The sequence below is a fragment of the Narcine bancroftii genome, chromosome 4 (assembly GCF_036971445.1).
Source record: "Narcine bancroftii isolate sNarBan1 chromosome 4, sNarBan1.hap1, whole genome shotgun sequence".
In the NCBI taxonomy this organism is placed as follows: Eukaryota; Metazoa; Chordata; class Chondrichthyes; order Torpediniformes; family Narcinidae; genus Narcine; species Narcine bancroftii.
In genome coordinates this window covers 69,811,549-69,837,535 of record NC_091472.1, presented here as the reverse complement: position 1 = coordinate 69,837,535, position 25,987 = coordinate 69,811,549, and the positions used below count along the sequence as shown (strand labels likewise).

At 41.8% G+C, this 25,987-nt stretch overlaps 2 protein-coding genes across 7 annotated transcripts in view; one reads left to right on the top strand and one right to left on the bottom strand.

Moving 5' to 3' along the window:
• Nucleotides 1–25,987, top strand: part of pus10 (pseudouridine synthase 10) — a 103,133-nt gene that overhangs the window by 6,574 nt on the left and 70,572 nt on the right. For 4 of the 5 annotated variants that reach the window (XM_069931533.1, XM_069931536.1, XM_069931534.1 and 1 more), the window contains exon 2: nt 25,699–25,962. The exons of the other annotated variant lie outside the window; for it this stretch is intronic. The gene's annotated coding sequence lies outside the window, so the exon portion shown is untranslated. The remainder of the gene's footprint in view (nt 1–25,698; nt 25,963–25,987) is intronic. 5 annotated transcript variants of the gene reach the window in all.
• pex13 (peroxisomal biogenesis factor 13) lies at nt 9,420–25,725 on the bottom strand. 2 transcript variants are annotated; one of them, XM_069931540.1, is made up of 4 exons: nt 25,578–25,725; nt 22,193–22,869; nt 14,221–14,346; nt 9,420–12,615 (listed from the first exon to the last, which is right to left on the bottom strand). In XM_069931540.1, the coding sequence occupies exons 1-4, from the start codon at nt 25,646–25,648 to the stop codon at nt 12,323–12,325; spliced, it is 1,167 nt and encodes a 388-aa protein (XP_069787641.1). In that variant the 5' UTR covers nt 25,649–25,725; the 3' UTR covers nt 9,420–12,322. The 2 variants fall into 2 exon arrangements, with proteins under 2 accessions (XP_069787641.1, XP_069787642.1); XM_069931541.1 differs by having other exon boundaries at nt 22,673–22,869.

Genomic DNA, 25,987 nt, shown 5'->3' with positions numbered 1-25,987 from the left:
AACACTGATCCCTGTGGCATACCATAGGCCTCCAGTCTGCGAAGCAATCATCCACCATTACTCTCTGGCTTCTCCTGTCCAGCCATTATCGAATCCAGTTCACTACTTCACCATGAATGCCTGGCACCTGAACCTCCTAACTAACCTCCCACGTGGAACCTTGTCAAAGGCCTTACTAAAGTCTATGTAGTCAACATCCACCAGCCTTTTCTTCGTCAACTTTCCTGACAATCTCCCCGAAAAACTCTGCAAGATTGGTTAAATACAACCTATTATGCATAAAGGCTTGCTGACTATCCCTGGCTATCCAAATAATTCTATATCTGATCTCTTAGTACACCATCCAATAATTTATCTCCCACTGATATCAGGCTCACCTGTCTGTAATTTTCCCTGGTTATTTTTGGAGCCATTTTTAAACAACGGAACAATGTGTGCTACCCTCCAATCTTCTGACACCACACCCATGGCTAAGGACATTTTAAATATTTCTGCCAGTGCCCATGAAATTTCTACACTAGCCTCCTCAAGGTCTGAAGGAATATCTTGTCAGGCCCTAGGAATTTATCCACCCTTAATTGCTTTAAGACAGCAAGCACCTTCTCCTCTTTGATCTGTATAGGTTCCATGATCTCACTGCTTGTTTTCCTTACTTCACACAACTCTGTGCCAGTTTCTCGAGTGAATACTGATGAAAAAAAATTAAGATCTCCCCCATATCTTTTGGCTGACCACTCTGATCTGCAAAGGGACCATTTTTTTCTTTTCCTATCCCTTTGCTCTTAATATACCTGTAGAACCCTTAGGAATTTCCATCACATTGTCTTCCAAAGCAATCTCTTGATTTTGGTTATTCTTGCATTTTATGCACTTTAAGTACCTTATTTCTTCCGCGTTGCCTATACCTGCTATGCACCTCTCTCTTCATCTGAACCAGATTCTCAATATCTCTCGAAAACTAAGGTACCCTATGCCTGCTAACTTTGCCTTTAATCCTGACAGGAAAATACAAACACTATGCTCTCAAAATTTCACCTTTGAAGATCCTTCCCTTATCTCGCACATTCCTGCCTGAAAACAACTTCTCCCAATTCATGCATTCTAGATCCTTTTTCATTTCCTCAAAATTAGCCTTTCTCCAATTTAGAATCTCAACCCAAGGCCCAAATCTATCCTTCTCCATATTTAACTTCAATGTAATAGCATTATGATCACTGGACCCAAAATGTTCTCCTACATACACTTCTGTCACCTGTTCTGTCTCATTCTCGATTTAGGGGATCCAGTATTACATTCTCTCTAGTTGGTACCTCTAAAACTTTCCTGAACACATTTGACAAACTCCAAGCCATCCACCTGTTTTACAGTATGGGAGTCCCAGTCAATATATGGAAAGTTAAAATCTCTACTGTGACAACTTTATGTTTCCTGCAGCTGTCTGCTATCTCTCTACAGATTTGCTCCATCAATTCTCATTCACTATTGGGCGGTCGATAATATGACATAAATATAAAAAGCTAGATAAATGTTCATATTTGCAGGTAGTGCAAAACAATGTAGTGAGATTATCTTCTTTTACCATCTACTCAGACATTGACTTCCAGATTTCAAACACCTCTAGTCGCCTCAACCTCTCATTTCTTGTTTTAAACATGCATATCCTTTGGTCTAGGATGCCAGCCATGGGAAAAATGTATTATTATCCATACCTTTCATAATTTTATATACTTTTATCAGAGTCCCCTCAGGTAGCGGTTAGCACAATGCCTTTATAGCTCCAGTGATTAAGACCAGGCTTGGATTCGAATCCTGCGCTGTCTGTAAGGAGTTCATACGTTCTCCTCATGTCTGCGTGGGTTTTCTCTGGGGCTCCGGTTTCCTCCAACCATTCAAAACATACTGGAGGTCTAGGTTAATGGGGTATAATTGGGCCGCATGGACTCGTGAGCCCAAAATGCCTGTTACCATGCTGCATGTCTAAATGTAAAAAAAAATAGTTTGTCTGCTTGTCAAAAAATAGTTTGTCTGCTTTAATGAAAGCAAATCTAACCTACTCTCTCCTCATAGCATCCATCATGTCAGGTAACTTCATGGTTCACCTTTATGCCCCCTCCCTCTATTTCCTGTACTGTGGCATACAGACCAGCATTTAATGTTCCAGTTGTGGTCAAACCAATGTTATAAAAGCAACCATCTCGTTTACATTCTTTACCTCTGCTGCCACCTTCAGGGTTCCTTTGAGTTTACACCAAGAATCCAGTGCTCCTGTTTTGGTGGTCTCTACATCAGAGAAACTGGAAGCAGACTGGGAGATTGCCTTGTTGAGCACCTCAGCTCTGTCCGCTGCAATAGTGTATATCTCCCAGTGGCCACTCATTTCAATTCTCCATCCTATTCCCTTGTTGACATCTCTGTCCATGGTCTCATGCACTGCCAGACTGAGGCCATCTACAAATTGGGGGAACAACACCTCATCATCCGAATGGGCACCCTCCAACCATGTACCATTAATATTGACTTCCCTTGCTTTCATTAAAACCCCACTCCCACCCCCCTCACTTCTTCCCCTGTTGCTTTCCCCCAGCACTCTCTCTCTCTCTCTTTTCCCTGTCTCCTTTCCCACAAACATTAAATTCTTACCTTATCCCTTATCACCAAACAGAGTGGCCTTGGAGTTCAAATCCATACATTCCTCAAGGTCACCACACAGGTTGATTGGATAGTTAAAAAGCCTATAGGATGCTGGGCTTCATTAATAGGGGGAATGAGTTCAGGATTAGAGAGGTCATGTTGCAAATCTACAAATCTCTGGTAAGGCCACACTTGGAGTATTGTGTTCAATTCTGGTCACCTCATTATAGGAAGGATGTGGAAGCTATGGAGAGGGTGCAGAGGAGATTTACCAGGATGCTGCCTGGATTGGCAAACAAGTCTTGAGGCAAGGTTAACAGCGGTGTGACTTTTTTCTTTGGAGCATAGAAGAGTAAGAGGAGACTTGATAGAAGTCTACAGGATTAGGAGAAGCATAGAAAGAGTGGGCAGCCAGCACCTGTTTCCCAGAGCAGGATGAGCAAACACTAGAGGACATATATACAAAGTTAAGTGAGGGAAATTTAGGGGAGACATCAGGGGCAAGTTTTTTTTTTACATGAAGAGTTGTGGGTGCCTGGAATGCCTTGCTGGGGATGGTGGTGGAGGCTGTATATTGAGGCCTTTTAAAACACTCTTAGACATATGGATGAAAGAAAAATAGAGGGTTACGGGATAGGGAGGAGTTAGTACTTTTTTTTTAGGAAGGAATATATAGGTCAGCACAACATCGAGGGCTGAAGGGCATGTATTGTACCTTATTGTTCTATGTTCTAACTCATTGAGTGTTCCTCAGCTCCACCTATATATGCTCAATAGATTCTGGTCTTTCCTGCCTGAGCACAGCTGTGATATTTTCCCTGACAAGCAATGCCACTCCTCCCGACTTCATCCCCCACCCCCAGCCACCCCCCCCCCCCTCCCTCTTTCTATCACATCTGAAGCAATGGAAGCCTGGAACATTGAACTGCCAGTCCTAAAGCCTCCTACAGCCAAGTTTGACTAATGGCCACAATGTGCTAATCCATGCTCTAGGCTCATCTGCCTTTCCTACAATACTCGTTGCTTTGAAATAGGTGCACCTGAGAACATTTCCAACACATATAGTCTGTTGACTTCTAATGGTGCATGCAATTTTCACAATAATCTTTTCCTTCCTGCATCTCTCCATCTGCTGCTCTGGCACTCTGGCTTGTACCCCCCCCCCCCCCACCCCGGCAAATCTAGTTTAAACCACACACCACCACCACCCCCCCCCACCCCCGAAGCAGCTCCAGCAAGTTTTCCCACAAAGGTATTAGTCCAGTTTAGATGCAAACTATCCAGTCAGAACTGGTCTCACCTCCTCTGGAAGAGGGACCAATGATCCAGAAATCTGTAGCCCTCCCTCCTGCATCATGTCTTTAGCCTCATGTTAAGTTGCATTATCCTCCTATTTCTAACCTCACTAGTTCATGGCACAGGTAGCAATCCTGAGATCACAACCCAGGAGGTCCTATCCTTTAACCTAGTGCCCAACTTCCTGAACTCTCTTTGCATTACCTCCTCACCTTTCCTACTCTCATCATGGATCATGACATCTGGCTGCTCACTCTCCCTCCTGAGAATGCCTTGAACTCAATCTGACACATCTCAGACCCTGACACCAGGGAGGCAACATACCATCCAGGATACACAATCTCTTCCACAGAACCTCTTATCTGTCCCCCTAACTATTGAATCTCCTATCACTACAGCTTGCTTCTTCTCCTCCCTTCCCTTCTTAGCCAGAGGACCAGATTTCCATGCCAGAGAGCTGATCACCGTGGCTTTGTGCCTGGTAGGTCACTTACCCCCCCCCCCACCCCCCACCCTAACAGTATTCACTCTGCACTGCCTGCATGTTCCCTTTCCCTCTCCTGACTATCGCTCATCTACCTTCTTCCTGCCTCCTAAGTGTGATAGTATTCCTGTGACTCCTGCCTAACACCCCCTCTGCTTCCTGAATGATCCAGAGTTCATGCAACTCCAGTTTCAATTCCTTAACTTGGTTTGTCAGGAGCTGCAGCTGGATGCAATTCTCGCAGATGAAGTCATCCACAATACTGCTGGCTTCCCTGATGACCCACATTCTGCAAGAGGAGCATTCCCCTGCTTTGGCTGCCATATCCACTATAACTGGAGGAAAAAAAGATATACAAAACCTGCCATTACCTGTGCCTACCTGGTGAATCCTTTTTGTTCTTTGAATAGGCCTCTTCTTACTTCATCTCCTGCACCACCACTTTAGCCTCTTCTTGCCAAAATTTGTTGAACCAAAGCCTTACCAATCTGACTCAATCCACTCTGATAATGAGTGCTCTGCTACAGTCCCTCACTTTTATAGTGATGTTTGGGTCACATTGACCTCAATTGCTCTTCAGATGTTGAACTGAGTCTCTCCTCTTCAACGCTTTTGCCTTCAACTTGAACTTGATTGTGCAATCGGCTGCTCCTCTGTCTTCCACTGTTGAACATGATTGCCCATGGATTCATAAATGTAAGTTGTGAGAAAATTAAGAAAATGCTTGATGCTTAGCAAAATAGGAGGGTAAAAGGAAGTTCAAGATGAATGTAAATTACTATTTAAAAATATAAATGCTGGAAATCTAAAATTAAAGCAGAAAATGCTGGATGAAGGGTCCTTGATTTGAAATGTTAACCCTGCTTCTCTCCCCATGGAGTAAAAACACAAAGCCAGAGAAACTCAGCAGGTCAAGCAATGTTCTTTATATATCAAAGGTTAAAAATATGTTACCTATGTTTTGGGCTAAAGCCCTTCATTAAGGTAAGGAAAAATGTTGGCAGGCATCTGAACAAAAGAGTACAGGGAGGATTGTTCGCAAAAGCTCGAGATGATAGGAGAAGGGAGGGAGGGAACAGCAATGATCAAGGGGAGGAGGGATGGCTAGGTGAATAGACAGGGGAGGGAGGGAGGAGAACTGGAAAGGAGAAGGGAAGGGAAAATGTTATGGAGTCCAGAGAACCACAAAATCCAGCAGCAATAGATATGCACCTCAACACAAAGGGGGTATTTAAACAAAAGTAGTTTTTAATTATATTTGAAGAAGGAAACAGAATTAAACTTGACCTTATTACTTAACCTACTTAATCCCCCCTCTAATACGAAGTGCAGGTGTGTGTAATGTGCATTTAAGATTAGAAAAGTTCTTTGGATCACAGTCCAATCTCACTGGTTGCAGGTAATTCTTGTACTGTGCACAGAAGTTATCATTAACAAAGTTCACCAGTCTTTGGTGCTTAACAGGCAAATGGTTACTACTCAGGAGGGTTCTTGTTGGTCTTCAGAGAAAAATTCCTTTCTGTTCCAGGATATCCACACCTGATTCCTGTTTAATCAGTCTTACTTATGAAGCTTGCCCCCTTCAGGGCTCTCCAGATGATCCTCCTCCTTTCAGGTTACCTTTCAGACAGCCAGTCTTCTCCTTTGACCAGGTAGTCTTCCAAATGTTTGCCAGCTTTGTCCTTCTGGAACTGATTTTTGTCTCCTTTCTCTCTGTTTCACACCCTCCCTCTCTGAGAGCAAAACTGTTCTGTCTGTCTGCAAAAATCACATGATCTCCCAGACAAGCTGTATGCTGCAACTTTGTTGTTCTCTTTGCAAAAAGCACTCTGCAAAAGTCCTGCAAATATTCTATGCTTTAAAATGTTTGTGGGCCACCTGCTCCAACAATTCCTTCCCAAAACACCTCAATACTCTGTCACAGTTTTTATGTTTAAAGAAAATTAAAAGTAACTTTTGTTTAAGTAACCATTTGTCTTGTGAACTTCTATTGCTGCTGGGCTTTTGGGTCTTCTGGGCCTGTAACAATACTTCCTTTCCAGGGGCATAACTACAAGCAGAACCACTAGCTACAACCCCCACAGGAACAGGCAGGTGGAGAGGGAGCATGGTAAAATATTGAAGGCAGTTCTTTTGGCCCTCAAGTCGAAATGGATGCCTGTATCCCAGTGGCAAGGGGTTCTTCCAGAAGTGTTGTATGCCACCAGATCCCTACTTTGCACAGCAACAAATGCAACGCCACATGAAAAATTGTTCTCTTTTCCTTGGAGGTCAGCGTCAGGAAGCACATGGCTGGTCTGGCTGATGATCCCAGAGCTGGTGTTTCTCTATAAGCATGTTAGAATGCACAAGGCAGACCCACTGGTCAAGGAAGTGCACCTCCTGCAAGCAAACCCCCAGCATGCTCTGGTAAGGTACCTGGTCAGAATGATAGTGCCCACCTGGGACCTGGCATGAGCAGGGGCCCCAGCATAGGAAGTGTACCCAATACCCATAGGCAGCAACCAATCAGCCCCAGGAATCACCCTGACAGATGAAGTAGTGGTCCCACCTCCAACACTGCCCTTGAGTGTCCCCCACCCACTGTTACAAATTCCCCATCCCCTACAGACCCAGTAGATAGACACTCCAACACCCAGCTGAGCAAACAAGTCACCGTTCTGCTGGAACCAACGATACAGCCAGCAGTACTTCGAAGATCTCAGCGCAGAATAAAGCTGCTGCAGCGGCTGAACCTTTGAACTGTATGAACTACGAGACTCGTGCTGATGGACATTGCCCTGCATCACCCAGCCAGACGTCGTTCAAAAAAGGAGGGGTGAATACAGTACTGTGGTCATGTCCAGGTACATCCTCACTATACTGGACAGGCTGGCCCACCTTCTGTAACTGTAGCCCCTCCCCATAAGATTCCCTAATAAAGGCCAAGAGGCCTAGTCTCCTCCCTCATACCTGCCTTAGATGTGAGCCAGCAGCATGTCGAGGCACGTCTGGGTCTTCTGATCAACTCTTGCTTCATGTTTGCAAGTGGTCATTGATCACACAAATGGCAAGCAATGAATTGGAATAAATCAGATACAAAAGAGAGTGCTGTTGTGGAGGTACAAATTGGAAGCCTTAATGTAGTCATTGGTTTAAAAAGGACCCCAGGTTGATTACTGGCTAGTTTATTTTCAGACATTTGAGGATCAAGACTGGATCCAAGATGTTAAATTCAAAATGAAGAATTTACCCCCTTTCACACTGCCAACCCTCCAAAAAGGTGAACAACTCAGGTTGAAGTACCCAGTAAGTCATTCACACTGGACCATGAATTATCTGGTTCATGAGGATATTTTGAATCTAAAGGGGGCCCTCACCTCCAGTGATGATGCTTGGTAGAGCCAGTTCCCCCTTCATTCTAGCCCCTTTCAAATTGCAGCACCTGGGTAGCCTTCCTGGGACCAGTGTAATTACTGGTGCTGAAAGCACCTTTTAAATATTGCGGGGGGGGGGGGGGGGGGGAAATAAAGCCATTAAATCACCAATCCAACAATTTAAGGGGATCCTGTCCCTGCAATGATGTTTCATGCACTCAATGGAAGTACTGCTGGATGTTCAGATGCTGGTTGCCCAGTGATGCATGCACATGCTGATGTCACTGGAATAAGTGGGTCAGCCATTTTTGTTTTCAACTAGCTGTGGACGAGACCTAGGTAAATTTAATGGGTTCTTTAGGCCCTTTCAAACTTGTGTAAAATGGGGTTAACTGGGTAATTTTTCCAGTTAGTACCCCAGTTAGAAAGGGTCTGACCTAGTCAATCTTGTCAGAATTCAACCAGGTCCATGACCTACCTCAGAGGTAGTCAGGGAACCCAGTTAAACTTACCTAGGTTGCGTCCACAGGGGATTTGAACATGAAAATGGACAACTCACTTATTCCGGTGATGTTAGGGCTTGCGTGCATGACCTGGCAGTACTTCTGGTAAGTGCGATGTATCTTGCAGGAGCAGGATCCCCCTTAAATTGCCAGGTTGGTGATTTAATAGGTCAATTGCCTGCAATTTGAAAGGGGCTTCCAGCACCTTTGCCCCAGTAATTGCAAGTGGGTCCCAGGACAGCTACCCAAGTGCTGCAATTTAAAAAGGGTTCCTGACTACCTCCAAGGAAGGTCAGGGACCCAGTTGGACCCTTTTAAACTGCTGACACAACCCCCTACCAAGAGTCAGAGCCTGGTTGGATTTTTACCTGCCCTGCCCAGTTGAGACCTTTCACACTGCCAGATTACCTGCTACTAAATTGCCTGGTTCAACCCACTTTATTTGGCAATGTTAAAGGGAAAAGCCTTTGGTCTTCCCAATATCTATGTTAGAGGAAATTTCTATCAATTCAATGGTATACATTAGTGCTGAGGAGGAATATTATCACTTCAGATGAGAAAACTGATCCTCATTTTTGTATATTGTCAGGGAGCAACATTCATCTATGGCCAACTCAAGTGATAATTGTGTGAATGTAGAAAGGGTAGCCATTACCAGAGTTTGGTCAATTATTGCAGATGCAAGAGTAAAGACAGAACCTGGAATCTTCCTCTGCTGGTTGGTTGTGGAGGTAGATAGTATTATTAACATATCAAATAATGCAAATAGGGCATAGCCAAGTGATGGTTAACTGTCTCGTAGGATGCTAGCTGCAAGTCTGTTAAACTTAAATCTAAATGTATTTAAAGATTTTTCCAAATGTGGGAGCTTATGACATAAGTACAAGATAACCTGATCAGCAGTGGTTACAAAAAATGGAGCAGCCAAGTTTAAAATATTGATAGCAGTTTAAAGTGAGCTCAAGTTCCCATGGAGAACAAAGAGCAGGAAGGAAAGTGCATCGAAGGAATAGGTTGTGGAAGGACAAAATTCTTCCATGGCACAGTGAATTCAGATGGCAAGGAAAAAAGCTGGGAAACTTAATTCAATAAAATAAATATTTATATTTGTTATATATATATTTGCTGCTCATCAAGACATCACAAAAGTCAAATCATGAAATTGCATTTAATAAAAAGTATTCATTGCCATTTTTGGGATACAGTTTCTGCTCCAATTATGAAGTGATGACAGCTTCTATTACTGAAATTATTATTTTCAATAACATTCAAAAGAAAAATTTGTCCAACATCTACTAACAAAATAAAATGATTTTAAATGTAACCAAATACTCAAGTTATCTTTCTTGCAAATGTAATACCTTTGCTAGAACTTTAAAATATTCACATTATTGCAGCAAACAGTTGATATTTCAAAAAAACTACCAAAAACATTCTTCAAGTGACCAACTCCCCCTCTGACAAGGTTAAACTATAATTTATGCTGTAATCCATTACCAATAATTATCATCATTGAAGATTGATATTTTCAGTTATCTGAAAAAGTCCAACTGAAAACTGCAAATCAAACTCTTAAATGAGTACTTAAAAAAACTTATGACATTAATTTTATTAATAAAATAACCGATCTCAAAAACAAGTTGTAATCATTTGCATTAATCACCCTCGTACTAATGAACCATTCTAAATGTAGCTACAGTCAATGCAGGTAATTGACAAATACAATTAAAATATTAAAGTGATACAAGTTGCAGGCAAAAGCAAACTGGACTATACAACATTCTCTAATGGTCAATTTCTTACATTAAATCTTTTAGTATAGTCACATTTTCATACATTAATATGAAGGTTTAGAATTTACCAAAAATTTACCAAAACCTCAACATTTCTGCCTCATGCCTACATTATCGGAAAGAAAATTCTTTCCTATAGTGCAGTGCATGGTAAACTTTGATGTTACCTTCAAACTGGAGGGAAAAATGGGGCAAAAGAAAACAAGTTTGTAAACAGGAATGACAAATATTCAATTTCACAGCTAGGTTCACAATTGAAATAACTTCATTGCCAAGGGCTATACATCTCCCTGAAGGAGTTCAAACATCCTCGCAGGGCTTCCCAATTAAGTCTCATTGCAATATTCTTGCAGCTGAAGAAACCACATTCCAGGCTCCCTCAGCTGTTAAAACCACAAAACATTTTTAATGAATGTCTGACATTCAAACTTAAAAATATCTATTACAAATAAAAACCAGAAAATAAAATGATATATTTTTAAATTATCTCAATTAAAAAAAATACCTGATCCTTTGAGCTAGTCATCTTTATTGAAATTAAGAGAGCCTGTGAACTGGCATCAGGCTTAATGTGTCACAGATTCAGCAAGCAATTTCCAATAATTATTGCTGGGAAATTGCATAAAACTTACTTTAGTACTGAACACCAAGGTGACTCAGAATTTTACACTTGAGATAAATAGTGCCAATTCATTGTGAAAATGTATTGTTTGTGAAAACTTTGGGCAAATATCTTAATAGCAATCAGAATTACAAATTCAGTTCAAATACAGACTTCAGAATCTTGTCCTATTGTTCACCTATACAGTAAGAGGTGAATTCTACTGAAGTTTCCAGCTATGCAGACCAAAGATCCATGCACAACATTAAACTGTGTACAGGTACATTTATCCAGTACCATGGGGATACCAGAAAAAAAGGTTATATAGAAAATTATACAAATTATTTGAACTAGTTGTTCTCAACCCATGGTCTGTTGATTATTGTGGCCCATGAATTTGTTACAGATGGTTTATGTTTATTACAAATATTACTGACATAATAGGTAAAACAAGGTTGTACATTTGATGACAAATACAAAAATTCTCACCAATACCATTCTTCTGTAGGTTTGTTACAGGTGGCCCACAGAAAGTAAAGATATTAGAGGTGAAAGTGTTGAGAAACACTAGTTTAAACAATTGCATAGGCCTAGTTTAAGACTTTGTTACACATCTCTTGGTTGATGGCACATTCATCATTGCTTTGATAAATGCAAGCTTCAAGACGTGAAAGGATAGGGAATGGGAAGGGAAGACAGACATTAAATATGTATGAATGATCAAAATGCAAATACCAGATAAGATTTAATAACTGATATTATTGTAGCAATATTTGGATTATGGAACATAATTCAGAAATTAGTGAAGACTTTTTAAAAAAGCATTTCACCCAAATAGAACATACTTGACCCAGAAGTGAAATTATACTGCAATTGCCCCAACTTGAAGTTTCAATGGACCTCCACAATACTTCATAATTGTTTCATCATATTCATAATATACTCTTTACACTGTGTCATATCCATACTGGATTGTATGCTCCCTTAATCTTTGTCATGCATTTTTTTTTTTTAAAAAACGCAAGCTTCAATCTACCATTAATAGTTTGAAATTTTCTGTTACAAATCACAAAATTCCAGCAAATTTTTATCAGCTTCAAGGTTATTCAATTACCTGGCAGATTCATTTCAGACATTAATTTCCAAACAAATTGTCATCACTTCAAGAATGCATGTTTGTTTTTGTCCATTAATTTCCCAGTTTACAGTTATTGTAATAAAATTTGATTTAATCAAACATGAGCATCACCATCTGCACTTAATACAATTACCAGAATGATACCAATTTTACAAATACCAATAAAACCCAAGTGCTTGACTTTTAGACAAGTCTTAAGCTTTGTTTTATACCAATATACCAAACTGTTGCCAAATGAATCAACTTCACATTTCCCAAGAAGCAAGTTATCCAGACAGATAACCCACCAAAGCCTCAAGCCAAGATTAAAATTTTACTAACTGATAATTTGTTAATTATCATTACAAGTAATGGCATTACTTATCTGGTATATTTAGGTGGCAAAATAAACTTTACAAAACCAAATCCTTTATCAAAGAATATGGTGCCAAGTTGACAATGAAAGAAAATGGCACAATAGAAGCACAAAAGCTACAAATAGAATTTAATGGATCAGAAATGTTCTATCCTCTTAGTATTTTCAGACTTCAATTATATCTTTCTCAGCATTTATGGAATCTACTGCATCAGAATTTGTATTCTGTTTTGATGTTTCACTAAAAGCAGATTCTAAGACTGCTTCTTGTTCCTTCAATGAGGTTCCTGCAGTTGAATCATCAGGTCTTTGTGGCTGATTCTTTGCAATGTGTTCCAGCTCCACTTGCCTTCTGCCTCGCCTTTTACCCAAAATTCTGACATAATTGGCTGGCACTAATCCAATTGTTTGGCCATCTAAACAGGCTAACAGCCATCCGCGTACCTTTGGCTGTTGATCTGGAAAGAGAAGCAAACAATTCAGTGCTTTGATTTGTTATCAAATTCACCTGAAGCAGAAATTTAGATTGGGTCATACCATAACCAAGAACTTGATGTTTTCTCTTTGAAGAATGCTTTTTAACATCTTTAAGTACCTTCAACATTTTATCTAGTCTAGCTCTAAAGCCAATGTCCAAAATACAAGTTATTGACAAAAGGGAAAAATATTCTAGTTTGTAATGTTATGGGCCCAGAGAACCCCAAAACCCAGCAGCAACAGAAATTCACCAAGACAAATGTTGCTTTTAATTAAAAAAAAATTGCTTTGAATTAGCTTTAAGCATGAAAACAGGATCAAACTCTAACTTATTATAATCAACAACCCCATTCTAATTCTAAGCGCATATGTATGTGATGTGTGTACAAGTTTAGAAAAGTTCTTTGATTCACAGTCAAATCTCACTTCTCACTCCTCCAAGTTTACTGGTTGCAAGCAATTCTTATGCTGTGCATAGGATCTAACATTTATGAATTTCACCAGGCTTTTGTACTTGAAAAGTAAATGGTTACCGCTCAGGAAAGTTCTCGTCAGCTTTAAGAGATTTGTGTTGGACACAAACTGATTCCTTCTGATCAGCCACTTCAGTGTCTTGCCGAAGAAACTTGCCCCTTCAGGGTTTTCCAGATGATAACTTTTCTTTCAGGTCACCACAAAGTTCCTTTTTGTTTCCCACCACAGAGTTCCTTTTTGTTTCCCACCACAGAGTTCCTTTTTGTTTCCCACCACAGAGTTCCTTTTTGTTTCCCACCACAGAGTTCCTTTTTGTTTCCCACCACAGAGTTCCTTTTTGTTTCCCACCACAGAGTTCCTTTTTGTTTCCCTTATTTCAAGGGAAACATACAGCCAGCCATCTCCTCTTGTATGGACCACAAGGGCTTTGACCAGGCTGAACTCAGAACTTGCAACCAGTCTTCAAAATGGGGTTTTTCCGCAAGCTTGCCAGCTTGTCATGTTCCAGTCCCAGCTGCTGCTGCTGAACTGGAGAACTGAATCCTCTCTCTCTCACTTAAAGAAATCACAGGACCCCTTTAGAACAGCACTCTATACTCAGACGGACTGTCGCACCGGACCTAATCTTATGAGTTTGTTCATCTGTTGCTTTCCAAAACAATAATCCATTACTCCACAGCATGTCCAATTAATACCTACTTGTGAAGTCTCTATAGGCATTCTTCAAAGTTTTTGCAAAGGCACTCGAAGCCTAGATTGTCTGGCTTGAGCAGAGCTCTGACATTTTAAATGAGATCTGTTTTGAAGTGTTTGTATGTGACCTATACTAAGAAACCTGCCACAATTTATCTCCTTTAAAACATATCTATATACCATATAAAATATAACAATCTGTCACAGTATAAATAATCATTGTAAATTTATCCAGTTTTAAATTGAGATGGAGATTAAACAGCATTTCTAGATTTTAACTTGTTTCAACACAATGCACGAGGTTCATAAACCTTTGTGTAATTTGCTGAGTTTTGATTGTAATAATTGCTTTAATGTAATTAATTTTTGAATTTATACCTTAATGGTTTGATAGTTGGGAAAGATGCTAAAAAACTCACCTTTAGGAGCAAGGTTGAACATATCACCTGAACGAAATGAAAGCTCCTCTTCTGTCCCAGCAGTAAAATCATATTCTGCTCTTCCAACAATATGATCATCTTCCCCATTTGCCCAGCTTGTAGATACTTTGTTGAAAATAGAGAGAGGTACATGTTAAAGATGAGATTGTGGTTATCGCCATATGTCATTAACTTAGACACAAAATACATATGCAATAATTCTACTGCCCAGGAATACAGAAGGCTCCATAGCCATGTTCTGCCGACAGCTTGATAAAAGTGCAGAGACACCAGAAAAGGGGGAAACATCCCGTTTGAGAAGGAGAAGCACGAGATGACATGGCAGGACTGTGACAACAGGAGTCCAGTAAGGGGTTCAGCGATTGAAGGTTCTACAGGATGCAGACAACTTGTGGTCCAAGGACTCACACATGCTTCATGCTACTAGTGACTGGCTCATGGGAATCAGTTATCAAAATTGGAATTTGAGAGAGTACTGAGGGTATAAGGGCACCAGGTTCCTGATCACAGAGGTTTGAATCTGAAGCTCAGGTTGCCAATGGTTTGAACACGAATTTGTGCAGCTAGAGGCAAATCCAGACATTCAACGACTGAGGGGTCTCTTCTGCTTCTCTTTCTCCTATTGTCAGGTCCACCAGTCAAATCTCATGACGACTGTTGGCTTTATGGCAGACAAAAGTTAAAATACATCATGTACATTACATTTTAAATGTAGCCTTACATGACAATAAAAGGAACCTTTGAACTTTCCATCTGTTGAATGCATTTATGTGACGTGGTGCCTCAGGAAGGCAGCAAATATCACAAAAGATCCCCATTACCTTGGACATTCTCTTCTCACTGTTAATTTCAGGCACAAGGTACAGAAGCCCTGAAGACCAGCACCCACTGCTCCAATCACTCCACACCCATAACTGCGTGGCTAGGCACAAATCCAAAGCTATTACAAAATTTGCTGATGACGCCACAATTATCAAAGATTCAGATGGCAATGAGGAAGCAAACAAGAGGGAGATAGATTAGCTCATTGAGTGGTGTCACACCAATAACCTTGCACTCAACATTAGCAAAACCAAGATGATTGTGGATTTTAGGAGGAAGTCATGAGAACATGAAGCAGTCCTCATTGAGAGCTCAGTAGTGGAGAGGGTCAAGAACTTCAAATTCCTGGGTGTCAACATCTCCAAGGATTGGTCAAGGAGCCTTCATGATGATGCAATCATGAAGGGTTGCCAGCAGCTATACTTTGAGAAGAGCTTGAAGAGATTTGGCAAGTCATTGAAGATGTACAGTGGAAAGCATTCTGGTTGGTTGCATCACTGTCTGGGGAGGAGGTGCTAATGCTCAGGACAGTAAAAAAAACTCTACAGGGTTGTTAACTCAGACATTACAGGAATCAGTCTTCACTTCATTGAAGACATCTTCAAGAGGCAGTGTCTTAAGAAAGCAGCCTCTACCCTCAAATACCCCTACCACCCAGGACATGCCCTCTTCACTCTTCTCCTATTGGGAAGAGGACCACTCAGCAGCAGCAGGACAGCTTCTCTCTCTCTCCCCCCCCCACTCCCCTTCAGATTCCTTAATGAACCAGTCGCTGCCTTACTTTGACTTTCTTGCACTATTTGTTTATACAAATGTTTGTACTGTTGGTGTTGCTGCAAAACAATGAATTCCATGACCTGTTCCTGACAAATTCTGATTCCTTAAGTTCAAGGACAGTTTATTTCCAACATCTATCAGACTCTTGAACTGCCCCTTTTAACACTCATCAGGGACTCTCCAACACAAAGATTGTCTAATATTGCAGAGTCACTTTTTTCACACTAGGATAACTAAAGATTTATTAACCATTTATTTTGTTTAATTTATTGTCTCTTTAATTCAAGTATTGTATAGATTTTTTTAAAAATGTACACAAAATACCTGTTCAGCTGCACTGAATAACAATTTCAGTGCGCATATATATTGTACAATTATATGGTAGCTAGGAAGGAAATCAAGGTCTTAGGAGAGCTCAAAGGGGACACAAGGGTTAGTAAGTAGGATTGAGGAGAACCCCAAGGCATTCTACGCACATGATAAACAGAAGAATGGCGAGAATGGAGGGTCACATGATGTGTGTGGAGGAAGAGGAGGCAGAGCCCCAGATTAAATACAAAAAAACCCAAATAAAACAGTGAAGAGGCAGCAAAACATTTCCTAGTGTTGTGGGAAGTCAAGAAATGAACAAAAAAATAAGGCAGTGGCAAAAAAAACAGCAAGGATTAGATTCCAAAGTCAGGGGACCAAATCGAGGTGCTTTGTGAAGAATAGTAGGGTTTCCTCAGGGCCAGAGGAAGAAGATGCCACCCACCCCACATGACCGATAGAGCCCGCCCAGAAAGAGCCGACGTCTGGGTGAAGTCATCACCCTAGACCAGCAGGCTGGCAGTAGGAGCCCCAGGAAACAGCATGTGGAAAGGGGAAGATTCAGGACCCACCCCCTCACACAGCGAGTGTGCCAGGTCAGGCACTTTTGTGCTGAGTGTGACACATTCCAGAAGTTGCAATAACACTAAAAATAGTGAGAGGTGGGAAGTGCAGGGAAGATGCGCAGTGCAGGGCAGTTGAGCCCAGAACAATCCAGCGTTTGGTCTGGAGACGCAACAAGCAGCAGTGAGGGCTGAGATGACAGTGAGCGGCAGGAAGACAGAGGCAGCTGAGGCACTAATGGCAGACGTCACGAGGTCAAGGGACCCAGTAATGAGGACTCAGAGGACTGTTGGAGGCCCTTAGACACACAGGCATAATTATTTTAGACTGTGGAGAGTAGAGCCCAAGACAGGAAATTGAATACAATTCAGGGGACCCTCTCAGGTTTAACAGGGAGAATCATGGAGGTGAAAGATGGAGTGGGGGCCAGTGAAGACAGGTTAAGCAGGGTGAAGGGTGAACAAGAAGCCCTGATAAGGGAAAGAGTAAGTCTTGGGGAAGCAAGATGGCCTGGAGAATTACAGATGCAGGAACAGTATTGAAGTTGTAGGGTTTAGGGAGGATGCTGAGGGGGGAGAAACTCAACTATTTTTTTCCAGCAATGGATTCCCAAAGTATTAGAGAAGGATATACTGGGGAAAAGGTAGAGGTGGAGAGGGCAAGTAGGACATCCCTCCCAAAGCTAGGCCCTGGACAGAAACTCCACTTAGTTTTATTAAAAATGGTACATTACCAGGATAAGGAGAAAATTTTAGTGGCAGCAGCAGCCAGATTGAGGAAAAGATGGGGGGGCGGGGGGGGGGGAGGTCAATGGAAATAGGGGGTGCAAAATATTCTTTTACCCTGATATCAGTGTAATCCTTTTAAAATGGAGAAAAGAGTTTGAGCCAATTAAAAGACTGGTGAAGCAAAAAGGGTCAGGGAGACAATAAAAAGAGATACGAACAAACATGGGGACTAACCAAAGATATTGTACCTAGCAGTTGTAAGCTTAAATATTTGGGCACGAATGTAGGCTAAAAAAATGACATACAAAATGGGTATGGGAGAAAGGATCTGGGAGAACTCTGGGGTGGGGGTAGGGGAGGAAGATGGAAGAGAGTGGCAGATCATAGGGATATGGTAGCAGCAGGAAAGAAATGGCTGCTGGGGGAGGAGTAGAAAGGAAAGGACAAGGGAATATGATGAGGTAGGGACGGGGCAGCCAGCCAGCCAAAATGGCGCCATCGGGGGTTTCCTCCTGACCTTGGCACCGGGCTCAGATGCCCGCGCTTGGCGACCCACATGACACCCCGGTGACATCAGGGGCCCTCAGCGCGGTTCTCAGCCAGGTCCGGGCTGGGAGTAAAAGACTAGTCAGCCTGTAATAAATCAGTTTTGCTCACTGAACTCAACCCATCTGTTTGCGCGATCCTTCAATTATCAGCGCAGCCGCTGCTAAACAGGAACTGTAAATGGACTTAAGAGACATCCCCCACCCCCCCACACTCCTTACAGATTTGAAAACCTCTCGTCTCCTCAGACAAGATCTTCAACCTGAAATGTCAACTGTTTCTTTTCCCACTGATGTGACCCGATTGATTCACTGAGCATTCGCAGGATTTTCTGTTTTTATTTTAGCCACACTTGTCTGGTCTATTTGTACTTCTGTAGCATTGCAGTTGGCCTACAAATGCCCTAGTGAACCAGAAGACAGCAGAATTGGCCCATTCAGCCCAGCAGGTCTGCTCTGCCATTCAAATCATGACTGATGCATTTTCCTCTCAACGCAATTCTCCTGCCTTATCCCTGTAAACTTCAATACCCTTACTAATCAAGAACCCATCAACCTCCACTTTAAATATGCCCAAATGACTTAACCTCCACAGCCATCTGTGGCACTGAATTACAGATTCACCACCTTCTGGCTGAAGAAATTTCTCATCTGTTCTAAAGGGATGTCTTTTTATTCCATGGCTGTGGATTCTAGTTCTAGACTACTACTACTGGAAAATTTTCTCCATTCCTTTCAATAACTGGATGTTTTGAAAAAATTCCTCCTAAACGCAAGTGAGTAGGGACCCAGAGCTACCAAATGCCCTCTCATCCCAGAGATTTTGAGAATAATTCTTTACAAGACAAGGGGCCTCAAAACCATACATGCAACATTTATACACCAAAGAATAATGGTAGCTCTTCTTTGGCTTGGCTTCGCGGACGAAGATTTATGGAGGGGGTAAAAAGTCCACGTCAGCTGCAGGCTCGTTTGTGGCTGACCAGTCCGATGCGGGACAGGCAGACACGATTGCAGCGGTTGCAAGGGAAAATTGGTTGGTTGGGGTTGGGTGTTGGGTTTTTCCTCCTTTGCCTTTTGTCAGTGAGGTGGGCTCTGCGGTCTTGGTAGCTACACTGACAACATTGACATAGACAAGAAAAAAAACTAGTCAAGCATGACAGCTATATTCATAAAGTTACTACACTCCTCATTCCCACACCACTGCCCCCCAAACAATTCCAGAGTATTATAGGTCAAACCACTAAAGGTAGCAGCCCTATGTTATACAGTCAAGGATGGTGTTCCAATTTGGAGGATAGAATCAGAGCTAAAAAGGATGGAAAATACCCTTTGGCCCAACTCATTCATACAAACCAAGCTCCCCATCTGAACTAGCCCCATTTGCCAGCATTTTAACCATATTGTTCTAAACCTTCCCTATCCATAAATCAGCCCAAATTTCTTCCAAAGTTGTAATTGCATCCAACCTTCCTGCTTCCTCTGGCAGAAGTTTGTAATCATCTGGAAAGAAACTCACTAATGTCTTAGATAAGAGCACCTTGTCCCCACTAATCCACTTCTTTTATGTATGAAGTCTGTCAACATTTCTGGAGCAAGAAATTGAGTAATGCCACAAAATGTGCTTATTTAATCTCCAAAACCCATACCCTCCTTACAAAAGAGAGAAGTCAGCAATCTTGGAGACACTATCCAGAAACAAATCTAACTCTAAATCTCTAAACTATGCTTCATTTGTGTAAATTCTGAAAACCAAGCATCAGAAAAAGCCTTGCACTAAGAAAACGAACATGAATGTGCATCACCAAATCTCCATCTGGATTACATTTCATGATCTTTGGCCTGAAAGCATTCAGAGATGGGCCACCTATGAATATCAGAGGCTGTTCGTCAATTCACACAAAAGACTGTGCACCTCATCACTAGATACAATATCTCCTTTGTGAAATATTTGCAATCAAGGAATTGAAGCAAGAGCAGAACCTTTGTAAAGTATACCCATCCAAGCACAGCACAACCCTAGAATCTTCGCCGCAGGCACCCCTAGAATCTTCGCCGCAGGCACCCCTAGAATCTTCGCCGCAGGCACCCCTAGAATCTTCGCCGCAGGCACCCCTAGAATCTTCGCCGCAGGCACCCCTAGAATCTTCGCCGCAGGCACCCCTAGAATCTTCGCCGCAGGCACCCCTAGAATCTTCGCCGCAGGCACCCCTAGAATCTTTATTTATAACCGTTTTATGGTTTGGGACAAATCAATAAAAGCTTATGCACACCTAAACATCATTTGGAACAGTACTGACAAATCATTCACAGATTTCAACATCACCCAGTGACTTGACAGCTCTCTTATTGCTCAAGTTGCCTGTATGCTGAAGTTCTAACACTGGATCTGCAGCAAGTGGAAAGGAAAGAAACACACACACACACACACACCTGACCTTGTCTTTAACAAAGCACTCTTTGCATGCCACTTTTTCCCAGAACAGTATCAGCATGAACAGCAACCAGACACTCCTGGCAGATATATCCCAATTTTCATCCTGATATTGACCAGTGTGTTGTGTGGCATTATTCTTTAACCTACCCAGTATCATTACCATTATGCTCTTGGTACAGTCCTCATAAGCTGTGACTGAATGTACAAGACTGCACAAATGTTAAACAGCACAACACCATTTAATAAATAACCCTCTAGTCTCATCAGAATGTAGAATATTATAGAGTGAAACACAATAGTCTGTCAATGCTAAGTTTATAGTCCAAACACATGCTGGGGGTACTCACCAGTATCGCAGCATCCATTGAAGATAAAGGTATATTATTGATTTTTTGGGCCTGAGCCCTTCAAGATAACTGTGCTGCCTGATCGTTCCAAATGTTTAAAATCCCGTTATTTCTCTTTCTCAACTTCAGCACGTTACTTTGTTCTACACTGATTTACATTCAGTGAGCTGTCTGTCCCTGGTGAACATTAAAAACCTCTCCTACCTCCTCCTTCTCTCTATCCCTAAAGTGTTGGCCTCACTAGTCATCCTTCTGTTCTTCAGTAGGACAAAGCCATCCATAATCCCCACACATCCTCTACGTTTCTCTGAAAAGAACCAGTTCCCAAATTACTCTCCCTATTTCTTGCTTAATCCCATCAATTACCCCTACCCCAATTAAGCACTTCCCCATTTTGTCTATTTGTATCCTTGCTAAAAGTCATGGAATTGTGGTCATCGTCTCCAAAATGCTTACCCACTGAGAGGTCTGTCATCTGATCAGGTTTATTATCACGTACTAGATCCATTATGACCTCTCTCTTTCATCAGCTTGTCTGTATACTGTCAGGAATCATCCCTGACAAATTCTGCACCTCTAAAACTTTTCCCCAAGAATTACACCAACAATTCTGTAATCCTGCCACATCCAGTCATGAACAATTAACACAAAATCTGGAAAACCAATGAATTATTTGCAACATTTTTGGCTAAACTTCTATCTAGAATTCTTAAAGACTACACAATGATAAAAACCAATTTTCAGCCAATTCAATTCATACCATACAAGAAACCAAGAGTATTGAAATACAGCAAGACTCCCAACTGTAATGTCAAAGGCTTATGCTCCAGAGAGGCATGTCTCCTGTCAAGCCATTTCAGGACATCTATAGAACTGTCATTTAGTAGATAAAGTAGAAAATTCCCTTAGTTAGTTTGGATAGTAATAAGCATAATATACATAGTTTAGATAGTCCAGCATCTAAATTTCCACCCCCCCCAGTACTGGAAGATCAGTTCTTGTAAAACTCAGTTGATCAAATTAGATGAAGAACAAAAATATACATTATGTTTCAGTTATTCAAGGAAATGCTCATCTCAAAAGGCAAAGATCCTAAATACTCTTTCTACAACTTACAACATGCTCATTTTCTCACTTTCCCAGTTCTGATGAAAGGTCACTGTCCCGCAAGGTCAACTGTTTCCCTCCCTACCGAGGCTGCCTGACCTGCTGAGTGCTTCCAACATTTGTTTATTTCAGATTTCCAGCATTTGCTCCTTGCCCAAAATAATTATTGCTGTGAATCATTCTGAGAGACCATAGCATTCAATTATATTTATTTACCTCAAGTTTTGGAAACCCTTTTGAATGCAGACCCTGTATCTTCATGCAGAGAAAGAGATTACAATACATTTTGCTGCTTTTAGTTGTTGGAGATCTCACCTGGTTCAGAAGTTGCCGAGCTGAGTAATTTCCATATGAGATAAGGACCTCCAAAAACAACTGCAAAAAACAAAAAAATAGGCCACGATTTGCCTGACCCAGGGGCCTTGTCTTCAGTTCCAGCTGGGACCACAGAACCAACACTGTCTGCCCACAAGTCCTCAACCTCAGAGTTGTTCCGCAGGCCAAGTAATCTTTGTAGCTTCCTATACATATACTTTAAAGTTCGGATCAATGCAAATGCTGACAAAACTTTGGTAAAATGCACTCGGAGTCTGGAAAAGTGATTAGCAACATCTAAGACAGCTCTGAAACTGTTGTATACTGCTGAAAAAGTAGCCTCAAGCATCATACTGACAGAAGCAAATGCATGAACAATACTTTCAATTGACTGAAATGCTCCTCTACTGCTTTCTTCAGCCTGGCGTACAAATCTGCTAGGAGGTACATCATCCATTCGAAATCGGTTGTAGCCAATACCTCCATATCCATAGCTATAAGGAGTATAGCTTCCATATGGTGTGTATGATGGTGAGAAGGTGTTATAAGCAGATCTATAAGTACTGAGATTGCCAACTCCAGATTGTTGTGATGATCTTGGGGGAACAGGAGGTGGAATTCTTGTAACTACATTCTGCCCTTGTCTTGAAGGCAAACCAGATACCAAATAAGCAGATCTGAAATGGAATAAGCATAAATTTCATTAAAACCAATCGAACCAATTTAGGAAAATTTTAAAACATTTAGTTAAAAATCTAGACATGAATTGATTTTCAATTTATACACAAACCTATCAATTTTTTCCAAACTTAATTTTTGTGTTTAAAGGTTAATTATCCCCAGCATTTTCTGTATCACTAACAGGCGAAGCTGCATCAGTGGAGAGAGAGAAACAGACTCGTAAAGAGTCCGTTGATCTGAAATAAAGTAGTCTTCAAGAATAAATCTGAATGAGAAACATACAATATTAATTTGCCTTTAGTTTACAAGCATCAGGAAGCAGAATCTAGATAATACCATTAACAGAGATCATGTTTAGAGAGCCATGAAGATTATTTAAAAAAAAACATTCTGCTGGCGGTAAATAAATCACCCCTGGATTTTTAAAAAGATGTGCTGCTGATGGAGGAGGTTCGGGGGAAGTTCACAGGGATGATTCCAGGAATGAAAGTGTTATCATAATTCTCATGAGACAGTTCTTGGCCTGTACTCATTGGAATTCCAATGTTGAGAGGCATGGAAGAAAAATAGAGCACTACAGAAGGTTTAGATTGTTGACTAGGTTTACACAAGTCAGCATATCATGGGCCAAAGGGCCTGTACTGTGCTGTAGTGTTCGACGTTCACTCATACCGTGAGGGTCACAGGCTTCAGGAGAGAAGCAAACTATTGGAGAACAACCCCCTGCTGAGAAGAAGTGTGGGAGAGGACCCCCCCTCCCCCGGGTAGGTCACTATAGCAGCTGACCAGCATGGGTTCGCTGGCAGAAGATGTCAAAGCAGGCAGCAGGCAACTGGTTTGTGGGTGCTATGTATTGGGACCAAGATTTGAGGGTGCTGATGATGAGCAGGGCTCTAAAACAACCACAGATACTAATAGCTTCTTAATTGCATCAAAGCTTTGAAACCAGGGGGTGAGGTGGCTGATTCAGATGTCTGGAACTCAGGTTCACAGCTGAAACAAGTAGGAGGTCAAGCAGAGACAGGAGACTGTGGGATCCATGGAAAAGGAACTCTTGCTGGTCTTGATAGTGGCACGTGTGTGCTTTTATAGGGCAAACAAAAAATTGTGCAAATGACAGTAAAGAAACTTTGAACCAGTTCACCCATCAGCCCTGTACTTGCTGACATAAATAGCAGATTAACTTCAACCTTTTAAATCTTTCCTACTGCATCGATCATTCCTATTGTTATCTCCTTCCAAAATTTATATTCCTCCAATTTAAGCCTCTAAATTATCCACAATTTTAACACCTATTCCACTGGCTGCTGTGCCTTCAGTCATCATGGCCCTAACCTCAAATTCTCGTCAGATTACCTGGCCCAGTTTTCTCTTTCAAAGTTAAACTTGAAAGTCTGCAGATGCAGTGATTGAAGTGTAAAGATCCTAATCCTTTCACTCAATTCCTCCATCACCATTGCATCTGCTCCCAGGGTGAGGTCTTTCATTGCATAACATCCAAGAGGTCATCTTTCTTCAAAAAGATGGCTTTCCTCTACTGCCATCAACTCAGCCTTACTCACATCTCCTCCATTTACTACACATCTGTCCTGATTCCTCCACCTCAAATGTGATATAGACAGGATTCCTCTTGCCCTCACCTATAACCCCACCAGCCTCCCTATCAAAAACATTTTCCTCTGCTCTCCTCAACTTGATCCCACCACTAGACACATCTTCCCATAGGGACTGCTCCCTCCAGGACACCATCATCCCTTCCCCCTAATGGCTTCTCAATATCTACCCCTCTGACTGCAAGAAATGTACACTTGCACCCATACCTCCTCATTCATGACCATTATGGTGCTCAAATCAGTCCTTCCAAATGAAGCAACATTTCACTTGTGAATCTCCTGGAGTCATTACTTCATCTAGTGATCCTGTGGTGGCCTCCTCTGCACAGAGACTGGATGTAGACTGGAAGATAGGTGTCCAGTGAAACTTTGCTCTGCAATAACAGGGTTCTCTCATTGGGCAACCATTTTAATTCCACACCCCATGGCCTCCTGCATTGCCAAAACATGGCAACTTGCAAAATGGAGACACACCACCTAATATTCCATCTGAGCAATCTGCAGCCAGATGACATTAACATAGACTTCTCCAGTTTCCATTAATATTCTCTTCTACTATTTCTACCTTCTTTCCTCCAGCTCCCCACATCCTTCCCTCTCCATTCCGAGAGCTAACCCCTTCCACTATCACTTCCCAGCATTTTTCTCTCCTGACCTCCAGTCTACAGGAATCTTCCTACCTGTACTTCTACTCCATCCTCCCTCCTCCCCTATCCTTTTATTCAGGTGCCTGCTTTTTGCTCATACTTCGACGAAAGGCTCAGGCCCCAAACCTTGTTTAGCCTTTACTTCCTATAGATACTGCGTGAGTTTCTCCAGCAGATTTGTGCATTCCCCTTTCAAAACCTTCCTGAACACTTTTTTGGCACCTGGTTTAATATAGGTGGGCGTCATTTGGTACGACGCCCGAAGAGATGAAAAGGGATGTTTCACTACATTTGAAGCTTTTAAAAAAAAAATACATAAATAACTTTTTGCTGTTCAACTCAATCCTGTCAACATGGAGCCTTTTGCTGCAGGAAGAGCCACGGTAAAGCAAGGAGAGAATTTCCTCCCGGCCACTCATGCACGAAGCAGTGAAAGACACTTACTGGAGGGACGGGACATTCACACTGCCAGGGATCCGTCTTTCCCAAGGTTTAGGAGGCGGCTGTGATCCCATTATCCTCGTCCTGAAAGCATTAATTTAATGTGACCCCTCTCCTGATATAGTCAATGGAACCTGGAGTCGTCATCCAATAGGGAGCACAGACACATCCGACCGGCGACCACGTCCAATGAAACACGAAGACACAGTCGAACCTAAACATTATCCAATGGACATTTGGGACATACCAGCACATGACGAGCGGTAGCCAATGAGATTTAACGGTACATCTTAACACGGAGACAGCGACTGACTGAAAAACATCTGAGCGACGGTCGCTTCTCGGGTAATCACTTCCGGGAACAAGATCAAAGTGGCAAGGAATTGAGGTAATGTGAGTTCAACGATGTCTTT

What these genes read in the sequence shown, in the direction of transcription:
- pex13 (XM_069931540.1), bottom strand. Translation starts at nt 25,648, where the DNA reads ATGGGATCACAGCCGCCTCCTAAACCTTGGGAAAGACGGATCCCTGGC. An exon ending in CTCGGCAACTTCTGAACCAG is followed by an intron (nt 14,347 to 22,192) that starts GTGAGATCTCCA and finishes TTTTCAACAAAG; the next exon opens with TATCTACAAGCTGGGCAAAT. An exon ending in GTTCAACCTTGCTCCTAAAG is followed by an intron (nt 12,616 to 14,220) that starts GTGAGTTTTTTA and finishes TTCTCTTTCCAG; the next exon opens with ATCAACAGCCAAAGGTACGC.